Source organism: Bos indicus, chromosome 2 (assembly GCF_029378745.1).
Source record: "Bos indicus isolate NIAB-ARS_2022 breed Sahiwal x Tharparkar chromosome 2, NIAB-ARS_B.indTharparkar_mat_pri_1.0, whole genome shotgun sequence".
Classification (NCBI taxonomy): Eukaryota; Metazoa; Chordata; class Mammalia; order Artiodactyla; family Bovidae; genus Bos; species Bos indicus.
Window position 1 is genome coordinate 120,827,614 of NC_091761.1, and position 24,346 is coordinate 120,851,959.

The 24,346-nt window shown below is 43.3% G+C and overlaps 1 protein-coding gene across 1 annotated transcript in view; it reads left to right on the forward strand.

Annotated features, from left to right (window-relative positions):
• The window catches only part of YARS1 (tyrosyl-tRNA synthetase 1), a 32,164-nt gene extending 7,871 nt beyond the window's left edge, over positions 1-24,293 (forward strand). The window contains exons 4-13 of the mRNA XM_019978913.2: positions 4,462-4,591; positions 7,982-8,062; positions 13,225-13,317; positions 15,490-15,625; positions 16,098-16,183; positions 19,319-19,454; positions 20,431-20,528; positions 21,402-21,595; positions 22,113-22,254; positions 23,449-24,293. Of these exons, the coding sequence (XP_019834472.2) occupies positions 4,462-4,591; positions 7,982-8,062; positions 13,225-13,317; positions 15,490-15,625; positions 16,098-16,183; positions 19,319-19,454; positions 20,431-20,528; positions 21,402-21,595; positions 22,113-22,254; positions 23,449-23,559 (1,207 nt within the window). The 3' untranslated portion in view covers positions 23,560-24,293. The remainder of the gene's footprint in view (positions 1-4,461; positions 4,592-7,981; positions 8,063-13,224; positions 13,318-15,489; positions 15,626-16,097; positions 16,184-19,318; positions 19,455-20,430; positions 20,529-21,401; positions 21,596-22,112; positions 22,255-23,448) is intronic.
• Positions 24,294-24,346: the final 53 nt, after the last annotated feature.

Consider the following 24,346-nt stretch of genomic DNA (forward strand, 5'->3'; position numbering starts at 1 on the left):
CAAAAGAATAAAGTCCGTCATTGTTTCCCCATTTGCCATGAAATGGTGGGATTGGATGCCATGATCTTGGTTTTTTGAATGTTGAGTTTTAAGCCAGCTTTTTCACTCTCCTCTTTCACCTTCATCAAGAAGCTCTTTAGTTCCTCTTCACTTTCTGCCATAAGGATGGTATGGGCTTTAAATATTCAGTAAACCATGCTGTAAACAGATGTGCTTTCATCCAGGTTTTGTTGTTCCATTTATAGAGGACAGGCAAAATAGATTTAACATAACTCTTAAGGGCCTTGGATTTTTGAAATGATGACTGAGCATTAGCTTCAACGTAAAGTTGTTAACTGTATTCCCCCTAACAAGACAGTCACCCTGTCCTTGACGCTTTGCAGTCTGGCACTGACTTTTCTCTAGCTATGGAAGTCCTAGATGGCATCTTCTTCCAATATAAGGTGTTTCGTCTGCACTGAAAACCTGTTGTTTGATGGAGCCACCTTCGCTAATTTTCTTATCTAGATCTTCTAGATGACTTGCTGCAGCTTCTGTATCAGCACCTGCTTCTTCACCTTGCACTTTAATGTTATGGCTTCTTTTCTCTTAAACCTCATGAAGTCTGAAGTTAACAAAACCCCTATTGATGTTACTATCGCAAAAAAATTATAGTTTGATGAAGGCTCAGATGATGGTTAGCATTTTTTAGCATGTATTTACTAAGGCATGTACGTTTTAGTTTTCAGGTATGTACAGTTTTTAGGCATAATGCTATTGCACACTTAATAGAATGCAGCATAGTATAAATATAACTTGAATATGCACTAGGGAACCAAAACTTTATATGACTTACTTTATTGCAATATTCATTTCCTTGTGGTCATCTGGAACTGAACCCACAGTATTCCCAAGGTATGCTTGTAACATGAAAGATCACGTATGACAATAGTGAAGAAATTTGAAATATTGCAAGAGTTAACCAAAATGTGACACAGACATGAAAGGAACAAACACTGTTGGAAAAATGGCACCAGTAGACTTGCTTCATGTGCCGAAAAGTTGCCACAGAAGAAACCCTTCAATTTTTAACAAACAGTATCTGAGGCACAATAAAGTTGAAGTGCAGTAAAATGAGGTCTGCCTGTACTAGAAAATTCACCTAGAATGCAGCTCAGAAATGGACAAAAAAGCTTTAAGCATGATTAAGTTATGGATAAGAACTTTTGTTTCCAGCAATCTGACAGACTAGGTACTCTGATCAACCTTCCTGCTGAAAAGTGTTTTTTTAAATGCTGGATAATATATTTTTTAAGCCTTCTAAATGCTCAAATATGGGCTTCCCTAGTGGCTCAGACAGTAAAGAATCTGCCTGCAAGGCAGGAGACCCGGATTCAGTCCCTGGGTTGGGAAGATCCCCTGGAAAAGGGAATGGCTACCCAGTATTCTTTTTTTTTAAATCACAATTTAATCTGGTAACAATAGGCGTGCATGCATGCATGTGTGTGTGCAAAGTCACTTCAGTCATGTTCAACTGTTTGCAGCCCCATGGACTGTAGCCTGCCTGGCTTCTCCATCCATGGGATTCTCCAGGCAAGAGTACTGGAGCGGGTTGCCATTTCCTTCTCCAGGGGATCTTCCCAACCCAGGGATCAAACCCAGGTCTCCTGCTTTAGCAGGCAAGTTCTTTACCACTAGCGCCACCTGGGAAGCCCCAACTCCGGTATTCAGTCAGTCCATGGGGTCGCAAAGAGTCAGACACGGCTGAGCAATGAACACAAGTGTTCAAATAAATCGATTGACAAATTGGTCAAGAATACTCAGTGGCCGGGAACCAAGTGAAGGTGGGAGCACAAAGAGGTTTGTATTTCAGTTAATCTAAGATGTTTTTTTAAATGCTGCTGATTAATCTAATGTGCCTGAATTTTTAATAGTCATCTAGGTTTCAGAGATGCTAAATGTTTAAATAAATATGTCTTAAAATCTATAAAAGATGATAAGAGGAACACTGAAGACTACACGTACCTTGAGGAAACTCCTTGAATTGTATGTACTTGAACTGTAGTTTTCATGGCCTCACAGACCACAGTGGGAAAAAAGGAAAAGGTAAAACTAGAGTACTAGGCCAAGAGGCACAATATTTGAGTTAGTAAGTGTTCCAGAAAAACGAAAAACAGACTCAGAGGGAAGGAAGTCATCAATGAAACGATGTAAGGACAATTAAAGGACATCAATTTCCAGACTGAAAGGGCTCATTGAGTGCCTAATACAGTGAATGAAAATAAACCTACACTGAAGTGCATTATTTTGAAATTTTAAAGCACTGGGAACAAAAAAGTATATGCAAAGGGACAAAAGTCACATACAAAATAATAGCAATCATAATGGTTCTGCACTTCTCCAAAGGGACCCTGAAAACTAAAAGGGGATGAAACAGAGCCATTAAAATTCTGAGGGAAAGGAATTTCCAACCTAAAAATCTGTACCTACACAAACCACCAGTCAAGTGTAAAGGCAAAATACCTGAAAATATTTATTGAAAAAAATTATTTTCAAGTTTTTGTTTGCCATTTGTATTTCCTTTTCTATCAATCAAGTGTCTATGCAAGTGTCTTGGCCCATTTTTTTTTCACTTTTTTTAATAAAGTTCCTTGTGTTTTCTAGATGCCAGGTCCTTTGTCATTTATATAGCATGGAGATAGGATAAACAACTGGAACAGAATAAACATAAACAACTGAAGCAGAGTTGAGAAATAGGTCCCCACAAATATCGAAACTTGATATGTGACAGAGCTGGCAGTGCAGGTCAGCAGAGCAAGAATAAACTTTTTAAGAAAAAAATGATGCAGAGATATTTAGCTATCCATATTGGGGGGAAAAACGATCCCTTCATTCCAAGTGGATTAAGGATTTAACTGTTAAGGCCAAACTATAAAACATTTAAAAGACAACATATAATAAGACTGTCCTATGATTGTGGTTTAGGGAGAATTAAACAAGACATACCAAAAACACAAATCACAGGAAAAGATTAATGGATTCACCTTTACTACAATCGAAGCCTTCACTACATCAAAAGTAAGATAAAAAGACAAGCCACCCACTAGGAGAAGATATTTATAACAATTTAAGTGGCAAAGGAGTATTATATGTCAAAAACGGCAAAACCAGTTGTCAAAAATTGGGCTTCCCTTGTACTCCAGTGGTTACGTGTCTAGCTGCCAATGCAAGGGACATGAGCTTGATCCCTCGTCCAGGAAGATTCCACATGCCTCGGGGCATCTAAGCCTATGCACCATAACTACTGAGCCTGCACACTCTAGGGCCCTTGAGCCACGAGTACTGAAACCCAAGCACCCTAGAGCCCTCAAGCTGCAACAAGAAAAACCACTGCAGTGAGCAGCCCACGCTCCACTAGAGAAAGCCCACAAGCAGCAACGAAGACCCAGTGCAACCAGAAATAAGTAATTTTTTAATATAAATGAATAATATTTTAATGGCAAAACTTTAAATAATGAGAATATTAAGTAATAAAATTGATTAAAAGCCACTTTGGAAAATAGTTTGACATTATCTTGAACTGAAGTTCAAGATGCAAATCACTTATCACACAGAAATTCTACTCCTAAGCATATATAAAGGAACTGCACATATGTACCAGGATACATGTATAAGAATATTTATAGCACATTGTTTAGAGATACAAACATACTATAAAACAGGACAGAAATACAAAAGTTCAGGCTAATGGTTACTCTGGAGAAGGAAGAAGTAGGATTGTGGAGGAGTGCACAGGAGCCTTAGAAGTAATTAAATCTTTTTTTTTTTTTTGACTATACATGCGGGATCTAAGTTCTTCAACCAGGGACCGAACCCAAACCCTCTGCAGTGGAAGTGTGGGGTCTTAACCACTGGACCACCAAGGAATTCCCTAGGTCCCTTTTCTTAAACTGAGTGATGGGCAGTGTAGTCATAATATTGTTCATTATTCCTTACATGTATTTAAGTTAAAAAAAAAGACATGACGATAGACTGAGAAATTCTGGTGTTTATTTAATAGGCATCCAGAAGAAGAGAGTAGAGGGGAATGGCAGAGAAGCCCTTTTTTAGGAGTTAAGCAAAGAGAAAGATTAAAGATTAATTTAAATCCATTTTTAAAAAGGAAAAATATAAAAATTAAGTCGTATTTTCAGGAGAGGATGGACTGTTTACATTTAGAAACTAGCAGGCAGAGATGGTCGGATCGCATCACTGACTCGATGGACTTGAGTTTGAGCAAGCTCCAGGAGTTGTTGAAGGACAGGGAAGCCTGGCGTGCTGCAGTCCACAGGGTCGCAAAGAGTCAGACACAACTGAGCGACTGAACTGAACTGATTATTTCTGAATGTCTTAAGATCAGGAGAGTGAATTAACAACACACTTTTAGGGTTGCATTGAGACCTAGGCCCCATCTTAGCGTTGTCTCCTCTTGTCTCCTCTCAGAGAGTACACGCTGGATGTCTACCGCCTCTCTTCTGTGGTCACACAGCACGATGCCAAAAAAGCTGGAGCTGAGGTGGTAAAGCAGGTGGAGCACCCTCTGCTGAGTGGCCTGCTGTACCCCGGGCTGCAGGTATGTGGGAGGGGTGGAGTCACCTATGACCTTTTCTGCTCTGATTGTAACTACTAGTGACAAACCTCTCTTTCAGCCCCAGTTAGACCAATGTCCTAGCTGTTCCTTTAGCTTGCCGGAGGCCTTCCTTCCCCCGATAGCCCCTCCCCCAGACTTCTGGGCCACTCTTTGACTTCTTCCCCTACCTCTCTGTCCTTTAAAACGCTTCTCATCTCACATAACTTCTTACAGTAACCATGATCCCTTAATTGAAGAACATTAATTTCAGAGTGATGAGTGAAAATAAATTTAGGCATGATCCTATTTCCCATTAAGCAAAACAAACACATCATATTTCATGTGTGTGCATTTTTGTATGAGCATGGAGAAAGCATGGAAAAATTCAAACCAGCTATTGATACTGGTTATTAGCTCAGGAAGATGGGGTGAAAATGTTGATACTTTTCTCTTCCCTTGTATATTTCTCTAATGTTTGATATCAAGTCATACAAACTACTGTATATAAAATAAACAAGGTCCTTCTCTATAGCCCAGGGAACTATATTCAATATCTAGAATAACCTATAATAGAAAAGAATCTGAGAAAGAATATATGTATATATGCGTAAAACTGAATCACTTTGCTGTATGTCAGAAACTATATTGTAAATCAACTGAACTTTAATGAAATACATTAAAATTTTAAAAATAAATAATTTTTTTTTTAAACTTGAAAGAAAAGAAAAGTCTTCTCTTGGTCAGGAACTCTAGATCTGTACTGTCCATTATGGTAGCCTCTTGTCATAGTCATACGTGGCTACTGAAGTAATTAAAATTTTAGTTTTCCAGTCCTACTGGCTATATTTTAGGTTGCTCACAAGCCACATGAGGCTAACCTGTTGGACAGCACAAGTGTGGAACAGATTCACCCTCACCAAAAGTTCTATTAGACAGTGCTGTTCTGCGTCCTGTTTGCTTACCTTTCTCTTCCTCTCCTTCCTCTTCCCCCCACATCCAATCAGAAACTAAATTTTATTAATCCTACTTCTTAAAAATCTCTTGAATTCATTGTTGCTCTATATCACCACCAACTTGAAAATGAAAGTCGCTCCGTCGTGTCTGACTCTTTGCAACTCTGTGGACTATACAGTCCGTGGAATTCTCCAGGCCAGAATACTGAAGTAGATAGCCTTTCCCTTCTCCAGGGGATCTTCCCAACCCAGGGATCGAACCCAGGTCTCCTGCGTTGCAGGCGGATTCTTTACCAGCTGAGCCACAAGGGAAGCCCCCTCACCAACTTCGTTCATTGTTATTTCTTACCTGGACACTCATAGCAGCTTTCTAGCTTTTGTCTTTGTCTCCAGCCCTCAGGCCACAACTCTGCACTCTGCCGTCTCACTGGTGTGATTTTCTGCAGTACGTGAATTGTGGTTCTTCCTTCCTTAAAAATCATTCAGTGGCCAGTATGATGCTTGGTAGCCTCACATGACATTCAGTGTCCTGACCAACTTTTCTAACCTCATCACTCACCACTTCCCACATCCCTTGGAGTTTATGCTTTTTCAGACTGACTCAGTCATAGTTTCCTTAAATATTTCACACCCCTGTGCCTTCTCACATTCTGTTTCCTCTCCTTGGTGAAAAACATCTATATGTTCATCAGAACCAATCTCAGCCCACAGTCTGATTCTAGGAAGCCTTCACCACCACCAGGCTGAACAGATAGAGATAATCATTTCTTTGTGTTAGCATGTTCCTTAAATGAACATGTAAGTTAGCCCTTGTCATGCTGTATTGAAATGACCTGTTTATGTGTCTTTCTCCTGCCGGGGTCCAGCCCTAGCAGGATCCAAGGGTACCCTCAGGATGGATGGTGTCAGCGAATGAATGACACGAGGAGGCCAAGCTTTGGTGAGCGAGGCCCGTAACTTTATTTTCAAAAGGAGCTTTTATACCCTAATTTGTACATAGATGGAAATGAAAGATGCAAGGTCATGCAGAGTCAGCCCAAACACTCCAGCAGTTTTGCCCTTATTGAAACCAGGATTTTTTTCTGTATGCCTTTCCATAAACAAGGGTCTTATGCTATGTACATTATCTTCTGGCCTGGAGGCCTGTTGACATTTTATGACCCTTTTTTGATAAAGGTTGATCAACCAGAAAACTTGTTTTCCCTTGAAGTGTTTTTTCTTTATATTTCTAATCTGTGTCAGCCTCAGAAAGTACTAAACAGAGTTACATTCTCACAGAGCAAAGGTGCAATGGGTCACAACAAAGAAAGAACTTATTAGCTCAAAGGTCTGATGTGGTTAATACCAAGGCTACTACTTGTTTCTCTTACATTCCAACTACATTAACTAATGCACTCCCAGGTGCACAATGGATAAGAGATATGGGAACTTGGCAGCAAGCATTGGCCCAGTAATGAAGCCCTTTGCCAGTACTATTCTAATAATTTTTCACCCCTCAAAGGGCTCTATGCCCATTAGGACTTTTAGAATGCTTAGGCTTCCCGTGCCTTTCATGGTTGGGAAGTTGTGAACAATCTTGTGCGTTAGTTGTAAGAGTAAGGAAAAACCTGTCAAGCAAGCTAGAATGCCAACAGAGGGGTTAGAATAGAAATATTCCTTTCATGTCCAGGAGACTTATCAACTTAGAGCCATAAGTTGATTTTCTCCAGAGAAAGGTGGTCGGGAATAGCCCCCTGCTAATATCAGAAGAGTGGTTGAAAGGCATAATTACTTAGTAAACAGTAGACAGACAGATTTTGGTTTCAGGGTAGATGCTCTAGCAGGTCCAGGGAATCCCTTGAGTCCTGATCCGCCTTTGCCTGTCAGGTCTTCTCCACATGACCTTTGTCATGGGTGGGATCTCCCGTGGTGGCTCCCAGCATTCTCCCCAGCTAGTTAATTGACTTTATGAAGGCAGAGTATGGGTCTGGGTCTGACTCACATCCACAGGGTTGGCACTAGGCCTGGCATATAATAAGTGATAGTAACTGTTTATTTACTAATTCAGTCTTGCCCCTTTTTTCTGAGCTCTCACAGCACTTGCTTCTTAATGCCAGTTATTTGACACTTGTCCCAGGCTGCCTCATTAATTGGGTACCTTTGATGTGAGTATAGTTTTGTCTTTTTCCTTTCCTTCCTTTCCCTACAGGATCATGAGCTTCCTGAGAGCAGAGACTCTTCTAATTTTTTAACCCTATAGTATCCACATGGAGTGGAGTTCACAGCAGGCACTCAGCAAATGTGTGTCCAGCTCTTGAAGCCAGCAGGAAGACTGAGTGCTGCTTATTTGCTTCCTGGTTTACTTTTTGAAAATTCTAATGGTTTTCAAAAGTTTCTGATTTCTTAGACCCATGTCGAAGAAATACAGTAGGAGTTTATGCTCGTGTATTTCTTTCCACAGGCCTTGGATGAAGAATACTTGAAAGTGGATGCCCAGTTTGGAGGTGTTGATCAGAGAAAGATTTTCACCTTTGCAGAGAAGGTTAGTGTCCTCTTTCTTGTCTTTTTTCTCTTGAGTTGCAGAGGTATATGTTAGAGTTTCTTTCTTTGTTTCTCTTTACTTTGTTTTATGTTTTATCTGGGTCGGGTCTTAGTTGTAGCTTGTGGGATCTTCGTTGCAGTGTGCAGGCTCCAGAGCACGTGGGCTCTCCAGTGGCACATGGGCTCAGTGGTTGCATCTCACAGGCTTATTTGCCCTGCAGCATGTGGGATCTTGGTTCCCCAATTAGGGATCAAACTCACATCTGCCGCATTGGAAGGCAAATTCTTAACCACTGGAACACCAGAGAAGTCCACATTAGAGTTTCTTGAATGTGCCAGTCCCAGCAATCATATGATATGGTAGGTATTATTCTCCTTATTTTGCAGATAAGAAAACTGAGTGTAGAAAATAAAAAAGATGTCCAGTATCACACAGTTAGTGACTGAGCAGGAACTAGCATTCACGTCTGTCTAACTAAAAAGCCTGTACTCTTGCTGCCACCAAGAAGCTGCCCTCAGACCTGTTGGATTTTCTTCTTCTGTTATTTCCCACCCCCGCTTTTTTTTTCTTCTTGCCTAATAGCTCAGTTTCCAGGGAAAGGCACCACCAGATAGAACTACTGTTCTTTCCCAGAGCATTTGGTCCATATTTCTCTGAATCTTACATAAACCATTTGTCTCTGAAATGAGGTTTAACAGGGTTTAGAAGAGGAAATCAGCACAAACCCCTAATAGTTCTTTTCTGGGAAATAACTTGAATAAGTTGAAAAGGGCTTTTGAGAAGTGGTTGGTATTTTTGAAAGCTTCTCAAAACCTCATGTTGGCAAGGGAGTAGAGAAAATACTGCCAGTGAAAATGTAAATTCCTGATGGGTGATTTGATGCCTCTAAAGTGTTTCTACACTTTGTCCTAATAATAATTATACAAATGGGTCCTCAGGAAATAATTTTTAAAGTGCAACTTGGTTGGAGTGGGGACAGGGGGAGTGTGTAGCTTGGGAGTTCCCTGGTGGTTAGGATTTGGCACTTCCACTGCTGGGGCCCAGGTTTAATCCTTGGGTGGGGAACTGAGATCGTGCAAGCCATGCTGAGTGGCCAGAATCCTAAAATTTTTTAAAGTAAAAAATTTTTTTAATTAAAAAAATAAAAGTGAAACTTGAGTTCTGTATGGAAGTATTTATCATGTTATCAATTTAAAGCCCACTCTAGTATTCTTGCCTGGACAATTCCATGGACAGAGGAGCTTGGTGGGGTACAGTCCATGAGGTTGGAAAGAGTCAGACATGACTGAGCACACACACCACAATTTAGAGCACAACTTAGAAATAAATTAGTATTCAGTGGCAAGGGATTAGTTGAATATGTTAAGATAACCCTCCAGTGGGATAAAACATTTTAAAAAATATTTTATTTATTTATTTATTTGACTGCGCTGGGTCTAAGTACAGCATGTAGGGTCTAGTTCCCTGACTAGGGATTGAACCTGGGTCTCCTGAATTGGAAGTGCACTGTCTCAGCCGCTGGACCATCAAAGAAGTCCCTATATACCATTTTTTAATGGTTTTTGGATATATTTAATAAATGGGGAAATGTTTACAATGTAAGGTTTTTACTATTATTGAAGTATTTTCTATTCCATTTTATCTGTTAAATTTTTTTTAAAGAAGAAAAAAGGGTTTTAATTGTAGCAAAATACAAAACAAAGCAGTGTTATAGCAACTAGTACATGTAAGAAGTATGCAAGGCACTTAGCATAGAAACAGCAAGAAGTCTTATCCATGTAAAGAAATTCTATATATATGTATAGACGGTCCCCTGGAGGAGGGCATGGCAGCCCACTCCAATATTCTTGCCTGGAGAATCCCATGGACAGATGAGTCTGGCAGGCTACAGATGGAGTCACAGAGTTGGACACGACTGAAGCGACTTAGCACAGCATAGCATGCATATATATACACACACATACAAAATAAATTAGCATATTGTTAGAAGTCAGCCATGTAAAAAATAGATATATGTGTGTGTATATATATATATTTTCAAATATATTTTCTCTAAGAATATTTTTTTCTTCTCGACTTTTTTTTCTTAATATATATTTTATGAAGTATAGTTGGCTTACTTTTTAATCAAACCTTTTATTATTCCAACAGAGATACAGCTGATGGCCCATTTTTATATGACTTAGAAGCTCTAAGAATGGTTTTTGTATTTTTTTTAAGGGTTGTAAAAAAAATGAAAAAAGATAAGCAATAGAGACTATATATCACCCAGCAACCCTAAAATATTTACTGTCTGACCTTTTACAGTAAAGTTTTGCCCAGCCCTGTCCTAGAGATTACATGTCCTTGTAATTCATTATAGTTAGATGTTTTTACCACTTCCCAACAATGCAGTTGGGAACAGTTGGAACTTCCCAACAGTTTTACCTTATTCAATGCCCTGCTGCCCTTTGTGCTATTGTCATCTATTTTAGTTTTATGTATATTTTAAATCCCAAAGACCTGTTTATAATGGTTTTCTAAACAGTCAGTTTTCACGTATATTTACCACCACTTACCCTTCCTGATGGGCTTCCCTGGTGGCTTAGCCAGGTAAAGAACCCACCTGCTAATGCAGGAGACACTGGTTCGATCCCTGGGTCAGGAAGATCCCCTGGAGAAGGAAATGGCAACCCTCTTCAGTATTCTTGCCTGGGAAGTCCCATGAACAGAGGAGCTGTGATGGGCTACAGTCCTTGGGGTCTTGAAAGTCAGACATGACTTAGCGACTAAACAACAACAACCACCCTTTCTGATACTGTTGATTCCTTCTTTCAGTTTTGTGCTTCCATCCGAGATCAGTTTCCTTCAGCCTGAAGACTCCTTTGTATTTTGTGTCTGCAATGCAGGTCTCTCAGTAAGGAGTTCTTACAGCTTTCTATCTGAGAACATGTTTGTTTGTTTTTTGTTTTTTTTTTACTGTCTTATTTTGTTTGTTTGGTAGGTTTTTAAAGAATATTTATTTATTTGGCTGTATTGGGTCTTAATGGCTTCCCTGGTGGTTCAGCAGTAAAGAATCTGCCTGTAATGCAGAACACGCAGGTTCGATCCCTGGGTCAGGAAGTTTCCCTGGAGGAGCTCGTGGCAGCCCACTTCAGTACTCTTGCCTGGAGAATCCCATGGACTGAGGGAGGAGCCTGGCAGGCTATAGTCCACAGGGTTGCAAAGAGTTGAACATGACTGAAGTGACTAAGCACGCACACACGCACATTGGGTCTTAGTTTAAACATGTGGATCTTTGTTGTGGCAGGTGGGCAGGACATTGGTTTTCCATCCAGAGATCTAACTCTGAACTTGTATCCCCGTTTTTGTTCCTCTATGTTTTAGTTGGATATTATCTGTTGACTTTTCTTTGTGTTCAATAATCCTGTCTTTTGTTGAATCCATCCAGTATTGTACTGTGCCATTTTAGAACTTGCATTTGTTTGGTGTTTTTTTTAAATAGATGCCAGTTCTCTTTTATATTCCTCCATCTTTTATCCATTTCATTCATCTTTTCCTTTATTTCTTTTAACACACCAATTATAGTTATTCTGACATCCTGATCTGCTTGTTCTAGTATCTGGATTGTTCCTGTGTCTGGTTTTATTGACTCTTTCCTCTTGTCTGTCAGTCACTTTTTTTCTGCTTCCCATTTCTTGTAATTTTTTATTGTATCAGGGACACCATAAATATGCTATGGTTGCTCTCAGTGCTGTGTTTTCTGTAGGCTATTAAATTACTGACTCATCACTTTGATCCTGTCAAGGGTGGATTTTAGGCTTTGTAGAATAGGTCTATTTCAGTTTGCTCTTACTCCTATGAGGTAAACCTTATCTTAGGATGTGGTCTTTCTGGGGTCTCAAACTAAAATGAAACCTCAGGGTGTTCACAAAGCCCTCTGTGGTTTGATTGAACCTAAACTTCAACTTCTGCCTCCCCAGCACTGTACAGCCCCTAAAATTTGCTCAAGTCTCCAACCTCCCAGAGCCTGTTCTCTGCTGGGCTTCCCTATGTCTCTCTGAATTCTGGCACAGTTGTGATTCAATTAAGAAAGCAATGGAGGGGCTTCCCTGGTGGTCCAGTGGTTAAGAATCTGTCTTGCAACGCAAGGGACACTGGTTTGATCCCTGGTCCGGGAAGGTTCCACGTGCCATGGAGCAACTAAGTCTGTGTGCCACGACCCCTGAGCCCATGCACTGCAACTACTGAAGCCCATGTACCTAGAGCTTGTGCTCCACAGCAAGAGAAGCCACCACAATGAGAACCCCTTGCATCGCAACAAAAAGGAGCCCCCATGTGTTGCAACTAGAGAAGGCCTGCATGCAGCAACAAAGACCCACTACAGTCAAAAATAAATAAATAAAAAAATTTTTTAAAGAAAGCATTGGAGCACTTTGGGATTTTTGGAGGGCCTCTTCACTCTGGCTGCTGCTAAGTCGCTTCAGTCGTGTCCAACTCTGTGCGACCCCATAGACGGCAGCCTACCAGGCTCCTCCATCCCTGGGATTCTCCAGGCAAGAACACTGGAGCGGGTTGCCATTTCCTTCTCCAATGCATGAAAGTGAAAAGTGAAAATGAAGTTGTTCAGTCGTGTCCGACTCTTAACAACCCCATGGACTGCAGCCTACCAGGCTCCTCCGCCCATGGGATTTTCCAGGCAAGAGTACTGGAGTGGGGTGCCATTGCCTTCTCCCTTCACTCTGGAACCCTTTCCAAATCCTTAGCCTCCTTACATCCTCTGTCTCCTCTGCTTAGTCAAGACTGCTGCTCTCTGCTTGGTCTCTTTCTCAGCACTGTTTGAAAACAAAAATGCCCTCAAGGAGAAAGCCAGGGTGGGTATGGGCTCGCCTCGCTTCCCTACTCTCCCCATTTGTAGCCCCACACTGGTTGCTATCTAATAGAGTTGTTTATGGTGGGTAGAGCAAGTCCAGTAGGTTCATGATGTAATATTAATAGACAGTAGGGAAAAAAAGCTTTGTTCATATTAAGATCACCATTGAAAAGTTATATATTCAGTAGAAAAAAAGATTGGAAGGCATATATCAAACTGTTAAGTGAAAGGCCAGGTTAGATGAGATTGGAGCACTGAGGAGGAATTTATACTAACATCTGCTTTTGTGTGTTTCTTTCTAACTCCTTAGTACCTCCCTGCACTTGGTTACTCAAAACGAATCCATCTGATGAATCCTATGGTTCCAGGATTAACTGGCAGCAAAATGAGCTCTTCAGAAGAGGTAGGTTACGAGCTCTGACCTGAGTTGAGAAATCTTTAGCAAAAGATGAAGAAATTGAGGACTAGAAAGAAAAGTAACCTGGCTAACTAAAACACACAAATATTTAAGCTATAAGAAATCTTAAGTTATCCAGTTAATTCCACTGATTCTTGAGTATTGAAGCAGTCCTGATGGGATCCAATTATAATTTTAAGTTTTACTGCTACTAATAAGAAGTACAAGCAAAAGTAGTTTCTTCAGCCATACAACTATGACAGAGTACAGCCTTATTAATGAGAAGGCTACAGTTGCATTTCACCCAGTAACATATTTTTTTATTTAGTTTTTAATTTATTTTAGACTATAATTGATTCACAGTGTTGTGTTTCAGGTATACAGCAAAGTGATTTAGTTATATATATATATCCATTCTTTTTCAGATTTTTTTCCCACGTAAGTTATTACAGAATATTGGGAAGAGTTGCCTGTGCTATGCAGTAGGTCCTTGTTCATACCAGTTAGCACTTTGATTCTTACGGTGATATTTAATATGATGGTTTTGATAAATATGGTGTCTTAACATTTAAAAGTTCTGCTTGGGGAAGGTACACTTTTGTTCTGATCACTAAGGGCACAGAGTAGAAGAATTGGTAGAACCCAAAGATGTGGAAGTTTGGGTTCTGGGTTCACAAACATGGCTGATCTTTAGAATCACCTAGGGAACTTTTATAAAAGAGAGTATGTGTAGAGTAAGGCCCTGTCCTTAGAGATTCTTTTTTTTTTTAATATTTATTTATCTATTTGGCAGTGCCAGGTCTTAGTTGCCGCACACGGGATCTTTGATCTTTGTTACAGCTTGTGAACTCTCAGTTGCAGCATGTGGGATCCAGTTCCCTGACCAGGGATTGAATCCAGCCCCGCCCTGCATTGGGCGCACTGATAAAGTGGTTCTGGGGAACAACTCAAGGAATCTTATTTTCTTTCACAGCCTACTAGTTGATTCAAATTGAAGTCATTTTTGGACATTCATCTAGTTCTTCAAGTCTGATTTCTGGATTATCCTATTGGCACCCCACTCCAGTACTCTTGCCTGGAATATCCCATGGATGGAGGAGCCTGGAAGGCTGCATGCAGTCCATGGGGTCGCTGAGGGTCAAACATGACTGAGCGACCTCACTTTCACTTTTCACTTTCATGCATTGGAGAAGGAAATGGCAACCCACTCCAGTGTTCTTGCCTGGAGAATCCCAGGGATGGGGAAGCCTGGTGGGCTGCCGTCTGTGGGGTCACACAGAGTCGGACATGACTGAAGTGACTTAGCAATTAGCAATAGCAACCATGTCTTCATCCTAGAAATAGCACCAGCATCAGTTCCAAAACGTGACTGCATCAGAACCACATGGAGAGCTTTTAAAAATGCAAATGCCTGGGTGAACCCCCAAGAAGTTTTGATTTATTAGCTTTGGGTGGGGCCCAGTAGTTTATGTTATTTTAAGCACCCCAGGTGATTCACATCCAGTCCTATGTTGATTGAGCTTGGTAACCACTGGACACAAAAGAGCATGAGCTCACTCACTCCAAAATAGGAAACAAAGCCTATTGCCCTATAAAGGACAAAGGCTTTAAATAATACCTGGTGTTGGTGACTGCCGGGAAACGTCTCCTCACACATGGCGGATGGCAATGTCACTTGGTGTATGCCTGTCGGAAAACAGTTTAGGGCCCAGCAGTGTTTGGTACCTTAAGGAAGTAATCCTAGAGAAGGCAAGAGGACCTCTGCAAAGAGGTTCGTTGTAGCATTGTAGTTTGTAAAGATGAGAGCAAATCTGACAGTTTAGAAACTGCTAAATAAATTATATTGTCACTAAAAATTAGGAATATAATACAAAATAAAATCTGCAATTGAAAACTAGGTAGCCACTCAGAAGTACTTATGATATAGTCCCAAGGACATTTATTCTCCAGATACAAATTTGCGACGATTCCGTATACTACAAACAAGGCCTGGGAAGAACAGAGAAAAATTAAAATATTTTTATGTATTATAGTGAGTGGTCCTTGACTCCAGTTAATTCTGCTCTTATTGAAGTCATTTAATGTTTACATCTTTGTCCAAAAAATTAAAATACAGATGAGTTGAGCGTATTCTCATTTTCAACCACAAGAGGTCCTCCTCTCCTCCCTGGCTTCTAGGAGTCCAAGATTGATCTGCTTGATCGGAAAGAGGATGTAAAGAAAAAACTGAAGAAGGCCTTCTGTGAGCCAGGGAATGTGGAGAACAACGGCGTTCTGGCCTTCATCAGACATGTCCTCTTTCCTCTCAAGTCTGGTAAGATACTCCCTGTTTTCTTCTCAGAGTTTAGGCTGAAATAGGAAAACCGGTGCTGGGTCATCCCTGTGGCTTGTCAGAGTCTTCCTCCGGAGACTGGCTTCTCTGATTCTCTGCTCTGATTTCTCATATGTTAATGTGTGATTGAAGTGGGGATATCATTGAGATGTCTGTGTGTTTGTTACCAGAGTACCTTCTAAGTGGGGTGTCATGGTGGGCATGAGTGGTAGAAATGAAGGGGGCAGGCATGGGGAGTAGAGAAATACAAAAGAGATGTAAGACACAATTGTTTCCCCTGAGCTTGGATGCTAGCTGGGTATACAACACTCCCACTCATCCAGTTTAAAAAACAATAAAATACTGTACAATTAAGTTTAAAATACATGGCAGGAACTACAAATACATGTTTGGGCCAGGGATGCTGACTCGCCATTGTCTGTGAGTTTGTTGGCATGGATTGTTTTTCTTACAGAGTTTGTGATCCTTCGAGATGAAAAATGGGGTGGAAACAAAACCTACACAGCTTACTTGGACCTGGAAAAGGACTTTGCTGATGAGGTAATACGAGAGGAGGATAATCCCCACTGAACTCATTCTGACAAACCCCTCCGTGTGGCCTCACCAAGTTTCTGTCTGCCATAGGGCTCTGTCAGGATGATCTTGAGGCTGTATATTATGTTAATGGCTCAGATGAGGATTCAGATGGCTCGTGGAGTAGATTAACAAATGGCAGAAAGCTAGTATGTTGGTGTCTTAATCACTCTGCAAAGGACTTAACCTGGAATGAAGGACCAAACCCGACAAGATGAAGCATTTCAGGTACCAAATCAAGGTTCAGAAAAGAGACACGACTATAAAAGAACAGAAGAGAGAATACTGTTCATTTTGACAGTTTAACAAAAGACCTACTAGGTGCCCATGTGTTTGGCACCATGCTAGAGGCTGACATTACAAAGAGGATTAAATCTTCGTGAAGCTCATAGTCCATAGGTGAGGATGACGTGTAAATAAATGTCATTTACTGCTTACTGTACCATGTATGCATGGTCCAGTAATAGAACGTGAGGAAGTGACTAACTGGCTGTCAGGGAAAGCTTTGTGGAGGGGATAATGTTCACACACCATCTCACTCATTAGGGGTTCTTCAGGAAACCCATGAGGGAATTCATTGTGTGAGACATGCTAAGAGGAAGCAGTGTGGTATCTAGAGACTCACAAGTGGTTTAGAGTCTGACTGGAGTCTGCAAGGCGAGGGGCCACTGTGGGAGAGGAAGACAGGGCCAGATGATAAAGGAAAGGAGTAATGACTGTATATAGTGGATGAAATGGGGGTCTTGACTGGCTCCGAACATGGGCCGAATCGGCAGTATGACAGGGCTGTCAGAAATGTTCATGAGGTCTTGGCCTCATCGTCAGAAATGCAGAGTTCAGACCGGGGGGTTGATCATCCAGTTCTCTGATGTTCTGAGTACCTTTGGTAAGATGCATGTGCTCATCTGCACTAACACAGTTGCCACTGGCCATTTTGGTTGTGTTGGACTTTTTGTGAGGTTTTTTGTCAAATAAACCTCACAAAAATAAATTTTGTAATGTTCATTTGACAATCTGGAGTGTATTGATGGGGAGAGGAAGGATGCCATGATAGGGAACAGGTTGCAAACCAGGTCATAAAGCACAAGCTGGAAGAACCAGGCATGTTGAACTGGGATGCAAGGATGTGTTCACCTGTCCTCAAACCCAAGGACTCTCCTGAGTTAGGGGTGAGTTTTCTTCCTGTGGCAACAGAAGGCTGAACCAGGACTGCAGATGCAGACTGCAGGGAGGCTTGCTTAAGCTTGAAGAACTTTGTAATGACCCCAGTTGTGTGGTGATGGACAGGACTGTCTTGCCTGACCTTACATTCCCCATCGCTGAGGTGTTCAGGCAAAGGCCAGAGGACCACTGGAAGCAATGTCATATGAGAGTTTGAGCATCCAGTGGAAGAAAAGACTTAGTGACCTCTGAGTTCTGAGGTTCCTTCAGGCCCATTTTTGGGATATTTGGCAGCTGTTGCTCTGAAACCCTCTGTCTGCAGCCTGAGTCAGGCCACAGAACCCACACTCAACTCTTCAATCTCATGAGCAGTCCTTTGTGGGAATGATAAGAAGGCTTCCCTGGCGGCTCAGATGGTAAAGAATCTGTCTACAAAGCAGGAGACCCAGGTTCAATCCCTGGGTCGGGAAGATCCCCTGGAGAAGGGAATGGCTACACATTGCAGTCTTCTTGCCTGGAGAGCCCCATGGACAGAGGAGCCTGGCAGGCTGCAGTCCACGGGGTCGCAGAGTCAGACACGACTGACTAACACTTTCATTTTGTTCACTAAGAAGTAATGGAAGAAGTGTTTCTGAGAAAGAGCCTGACAACATAACCAGCAGCACTTCCTATGACAGTGGACATGTTCTTATCTGCACTGACACAGTTGCCCCTGGCCACGTGTGACCAGTACAACAGAGGAACTGAATTCTAACTTAGATTTAAATATCTGCATGCGGCTTGTGGCCACCGTATTGGACAGTGCAGGTCTAAAGCTTTTCTTTTGTTAAAAAGGAAGGACTTCCCTGGTGGTCCAGTGGTTAGGACTTGGTTCTAGAACCAGGTTCAACCCCTCATCGGGAACTAGATCCCACATGCTACACGGTGTGGCCAACAGCAACAAAAACACCATTCCCGAGAAAATGAAGGAGTAACATCAGAAACAAAAACATAGGTGTTTTATTACATGTATTCATACCTGAGGGGCATCTGTCAGAATACCTTAGAAGATCCTTTCGGGCCAGATTTAGGATGTAAAGGTTCTAGTCATGGGACTCGAGAAAAAAAATGGAATTACTAAGCTCCTCCCATGTACTAGCACTACACATCATTTTCACCCACGTTAAGTGATTTCATCCTCATTCCGACGCTGGAAGATACAAGTATTATTATTTTCATTTATTTTTTAAAGTGAAGAATCCAAAGCTCAGAGCGGTTAAGTGCCTGGTTTGAGGTCACCCAGCTAGCTGGGACTCTCACCCCAGGTGATTTATCTACAGAGTCTTTGTTCTTCCTTCTCGCTCACTCATCTCCCCCCACCCCCCAGGCTGTCTGTAGCCCCCGGGTTCCCTGTGTGAATGTTTTCCCTGCATATAAATAATACCTGCTTTATGCCACTACTCAGCATATTGGAGGAATCTGAGTCATCCCAGGTGGCGCTAGTGGTAAAGAACCCACCTGCCAATGCAGGAGACTCAAAGTCTTGAGTTCAATCCCTGGCTCAGGAAGATCCCCTGGAGAAGGGGACAAAAACCCACTGCAGTATTCTTACCTAGAGAATCCCATGGACAGAGGAGCCTGGCGGGCTACAGTCCATGGGGTTGCAGAGAATTGGACATAGCTGAGCGACTTAGCACGCACAGTGAAATTTGACTAATTAGAAACATTTAGCCTCTACAAACTCTCAAGTTAGTATGGAATTCAGTGTCAGAAGACCTAGGTCTCTGACAAACTAGATAACCTTGTGAACCTGTGTCCCTGTCTCTGCTCTTCCGGCTTCACAAGGTTGTTCTAAGGTTCAAATAAGACTGCTGGGAAAACACCGTGCATTCCATCCGCACATTTTTCTTAGTAGATCCAGGTGTCCTGTGCGCCTTCTCACCCGGCCTTGCACACTTGCAGGTTGTCCACCCTGGAGACCTCAAGAATTCTGTTGAAGTTGCCCTGAACAAGTTGCTGGATCCCATCCGGGAGAAGTTTAATACTCCTGCTCTGAAGAAACTGTCCAGCGCTGCCTACCCAGATCCCTCAAAGCAGAGTAAGGCCAGCTGGGGAGGGGCCCGGGAAGGGGGGTCTGTGGGGGCTGCCTACATGAGAGAGCATGAGAGACATGTAGAGAGCCTGTCAGTGCCTCAGAAAAGGGTTTGTCTTCAGTTCAGGCCCAAGAAGCCAGGAGGGTCTGAAATGCAGGAATGTCATGCCCCATTGACTGCTGGAATGGAAAACTCCAGTCATCTTGACTTTGGTTTGGTCGGTACCACGAAGCAATTTTGCTGTTGTTTTAATCACTAAGTCATGACTGACTCTTTTGGGACACCATGGACTGTAGCCCCACCAGACTCCTCTGTCCACGGGATTTCCCAGGCAAGAATCCTGGAGGGGGATGCCATTCCCTCCTCCAGGGGATCGTCCCGACTCAGGGATCAAACCCGCGTCGCCTGCATTGGCAGTGGGTGCACCGCTGAGCCGCCTGAAGCGGTTACACCCTGCTGGCAGTGCTGCTGTGAGACGCATGCCCTGGTCCTTTGACGAAACCCACGTCTTCAGTTAGGGAAAGAGGCTGCATTAGACCCTGAGGCTGACGTAGCTGCTCAGGCAGGGCCTGCACAGCTCCTTAGGGAAGCCGATCTCTAGATTCGCCCAGTTCCCTTCTACGTTTCCCTGACTGGCTCTTAGTCAACCAGCCATGTAGCCACGAAGCTGAGATGTTAACAACAGTGTTAACATTGATAACACTTTCCTCCCAGAAAGGGCTCGGTACTTACATATGGAACATGGGAATGGCGGCAAAGCTACACCAACCCCTCCTCTTCCCTCCAGCCTAATACCTGAGGGGGAGAGTGGTAAAATCTGGTACTTCTCTTCTCAGCAGTGGCCGCCTCTGTTTCAATTCAGTGGGTGGATTCTGGGGATTCTGCACTAAGTCCTGCCCGTGTCCTCATTTGAGGGCATCAGCAGCTGACCTGTCGTGGGAAGGAGGAGAGCTCTGAGCCTTGGGTTCTTCTCATCTCCAGAGCCAGCTGTCAAAGGCCCTGCCAAGAATTCGGAGCCAGAGGAGGTCATCCCATCCCGGCTGGATATCCGTGTGGGGAAAGTCATTAGTGTGGACAAGGTACTCATTTTCCACCACGTCCTGGAGAGGCAGACACAGGTCAGGTTTGTCTGCTTCCATCTGGAGGAAACCTGGCCTGGGAGGGAGAGCAACATCCCTTAGGTCATACTGCAAGTCAGCGCCTAAGCATCTAGTTCCAGGCGTCAGGCTTTTCCCCTGGCCATCTCTGGACCTTATGCAACCAAACACAGCCAGGAACTCAGTAAAGAGCGGATGTTAGTCAGAAGGAACTTGTTTATCTATCACATCCAGTCTGATGGACTCACCTGGTGTCTCCCAGCTTGTCTGGACTAGTTGCAGGCCTTATCATTGATGAGCTACTTTGTCCTTCCCTGTCCCCACCCCAGAAAATGGTGAAGGGAGAAAGAAGGACTTCCTCTTTCCCAGAGGCAGAAAGCTTTGTAGCCAGTGGCCTAGGACCAGTGGTCTGGGTATTTTTTTCTCCCAGTATATATTTGCTTTTCACCATATAGACCAACCACCAAAATGATCTTCAAAGAGCTGCTGATGCTCTTGTTTCAGATGGTGAAGCCGGTAGCTGTCCCCCATCTTCCAGTCCCCCCCAGGATTGGGGTTGATTTCCAGTGCACATTTGGCCATAAGGATGGTCACCCAGCCACTCCAGGCCATTTTAATCTCTGTTAGAGACTCCTTTCACCTCTAACACACGTAATTAGCCTCATGTTACTCAAATCTGGCTCTTTGGGGCCCCTTCTCATGTCTGCTATCTGAGACCTGGAGAGTTAGCTCTAGAGGGTTCCTCTTGGGGCCCCTGTAGGGAGTGGATGCCCCTTTCTGGAGCCAGAGGACTCGCCAAGCCCCATGATCTGTTCCACTGGGATACTCTCCAAGACTTGACATCTCTTGTGGCAGCACCCAGATGCAGACAGCCTGTATGTGGAGAAGATTGATGTGGGGGAAGCTGAGCCACGGACTGTGGTGAGTGGCCTGGTGCAGTTTGTGCCCAAGGAGGAACTGCAGGACAGGCTGGTGGTGGTGCTGTGCAATCTGAAACCCCAGAAGATGAGAGGAGTCGAGTCCCAAGGCATGCTCCTGTGTGCTTCTGTGTGAGTGAGAACTGGGGGGCTAGAGGGCCTTGGGAGGCCAGGAAGAGGGGGGTGGCCCACTTGCTGCCCTTCCACATGCCAGGTGGAGGCCCTGAGAACACTCCCCAAAAGAGGAATTACTTATTGTACAGGAACCGTGGATGAAGCACTTTACTTGAAGTTAACTATATTAAAATGGAAATCGAAGATTCAGAGCTATGTGCATGCTCGAGTCTGTCTACTAGTAATGGGTGAAGCCAGGATTCAAACCCAGTTCATTGGCTGTTACGTCATATCCCTTAAAAGCCCAAATTTTGGAAACTCTCCTGACATAAGATTTCAGTTGAGCCCTGGTTGACCCAGTGCTGGTAATGTCCAGAGATGTGGTCCAGCAGTGAGGAGCTCCTGGGGCTCTGGCATTGAGGGTACCCTAAATCCTATTAGAGCCCCTGAGGTAAAGGCCCCAGTGCTTTGGCCTCCACGGCGGCCGGAGGCCATCCATGGCCTCACTGTCTCACTGTGCTCTGTGTCCTTCCAGAGAAGGGGTAAACCGCAAGGTTGAGCCTCTAGACCCTCCTGCAGGCTCTGCTCCTGGTGAGCGAGTGTTTGTGAAGGGCTATGAGAAGGGCCAACCAGACGAAGAGCTGAAGCCCAAGAAGAAAGTCTTTGAGAAATTGCAGGTAACACGCTGCACTTTCCCCAGCTGGGCCTTCCTGCATGTAAGCCCCTCTCTTCCTTCATCCCAGCCTCTCAAATGAGGTGCCTGAGAGCCCACGGGCCCTCACAGGCACTGCGCGCTGACAGGCTGTTAGAGGCAGCATGTGAGGGACTGCAGCTGTTTCCTCGGTAGACTTTCAGTCTGTGATGGGAGATGATCCCCAGTTTATCTGGCATGGCCACACAGGGTCACCGGAAGTGATAGAGCCAGGATCAGAGCCCTCCTGGAGTCCTTCCTGCCCAGCCTGGTGTGAGAGCACTGATTCTCAGAGCACTGACTCGCATCACCTGCCTGGAATTCATTCATTCGTTCAGCACCTATTGAGTCCCTAACATGTATGTCTGGCACTGTTCTAGGTGCTGGGGTTACATCACTGCATAAAGCAGCAGAGATTCACTCTCCTTATGCAGCTAAGTCACTGCATGTGTGGCTTTATCTAGTTAATACTTGGTTTCCTCAACAGACAAGTGTTTCTGGAGGGCTTTTAGAGTGGTTTCTACCTCTCCGTGCTCCTGCAAGTGACAACTGGCTTTGTCCACTCCCTCCTTTCCTAGTTTCCCAGGCTGGTTTTTTGAATCAACTTATTTTTTTCTGGCTATAAAATAAATTTTCATTGTAGAAATGTCTCAAATGTAGGGGGAACAAAACTAACATCTATAATTCTGCTGCCTACCGCTTCTGAAAAATGTCATTAGTGATTGGTTTCCTTCTGGACTTCTTTTATGTATAGTGATAATGTTTATATTGGTAGTTTGAGTCATACCATATTTTAATTCATTTTTTTTTAACTTTATGCCTCAAAAATTTACCCATCTTCTTAAATACTGAGGAGTGAGAATCATATATATATATAGTATAGTATCATAATGATCATTTCCAAAACCTTATTTGGACATTGAGGTTGTTCTCAGATTTTCACTTGGAATGCTACAGTAGATGTATTATACCAGTTGTTTGTACTTACTCATGATTGTTTTCTTAATCTAAATTCCTAAAGTGACCTTACCTTGGGCGAATGATAGGAGATGGAAGTTTTCACAAACTGCTCTCTTAGAGAAGTTGAGTCACCTTACACTCTAGTAGTATAAGAGTCTGTTTTCTTGCATTCCTGCCACCATCACTGTAATCACTTTTTTTTGTTATTTTTCTTGCCCAGGCTGACTTTAAAATTTCTGACGAGTACATTGCACAGTGGAAGCAAACCAACTTCATGACCAAGCTGGGGTCCGTCTCCTGTAAATCGCTGAAAGGGGGGAACATCAGCTAGCCAACCTGGCGGCTTCCTCCCTTCTCTCATCATCCTCAGTCATCTGCTCTCTCCTTAATTTGCTCCGTCCATCACCTGCTTATCCATCTCCCAGGACACTGAAGCAGGACGTTCAGGACTCTCTTAGACACAAGACTTGGTGAGGGGCAGCTCAGCCTCCCTAGGATCCAGGAGCACCCTGTCTGCAGGGAGAGGCTGACCTGGGGAGTGATGAGGGCAGGGCAGCACAGGGAGTCCAGCCCTACCTTCTTCCCTTGGCAGCTGATCTGACAAATCTGGTCTCAATATAACATAACTCAGAAAAAGTCTATGCCATAATCCTTCTAATTGGAAAAATATTGGTTTCCAGTTTTCCTAGAGTTATCACGGCAGTCATGTCTCTGGCTGGGATCTGGTGCCTGAACCGGGCTAATTACAGCCTCTCCCCAACAGGAAACTGTGGGATTTGAAAAGTGGAGGGAAGGGAAAACAGAGAACCTAGTGGTCTACCAAGTGGCTGGCAGCTTTCCCCCAGCATGCCAACTCTGAGGCTTGGCGCTGGGGGCAGGGCCTGCCCCGGGGCTCCTGGAATGTCCTTTGATCATGCTAGGTGGGGACAATCCCTGAACCAGCTGTGTGTTGTTGGATGGCACAGACTGGTTTTTTCTTCGGGGAGGGTGGGGTACTTCTCCATAAGCCATCTCAGAACCACTAAATGTCGCTGTCATAAATTCAAATAAAATATCTGAACAAGGGTGTGTGGATGGGACCTGTCTGTGAGCTGGACTAACTCAGGAGAGAACACAGT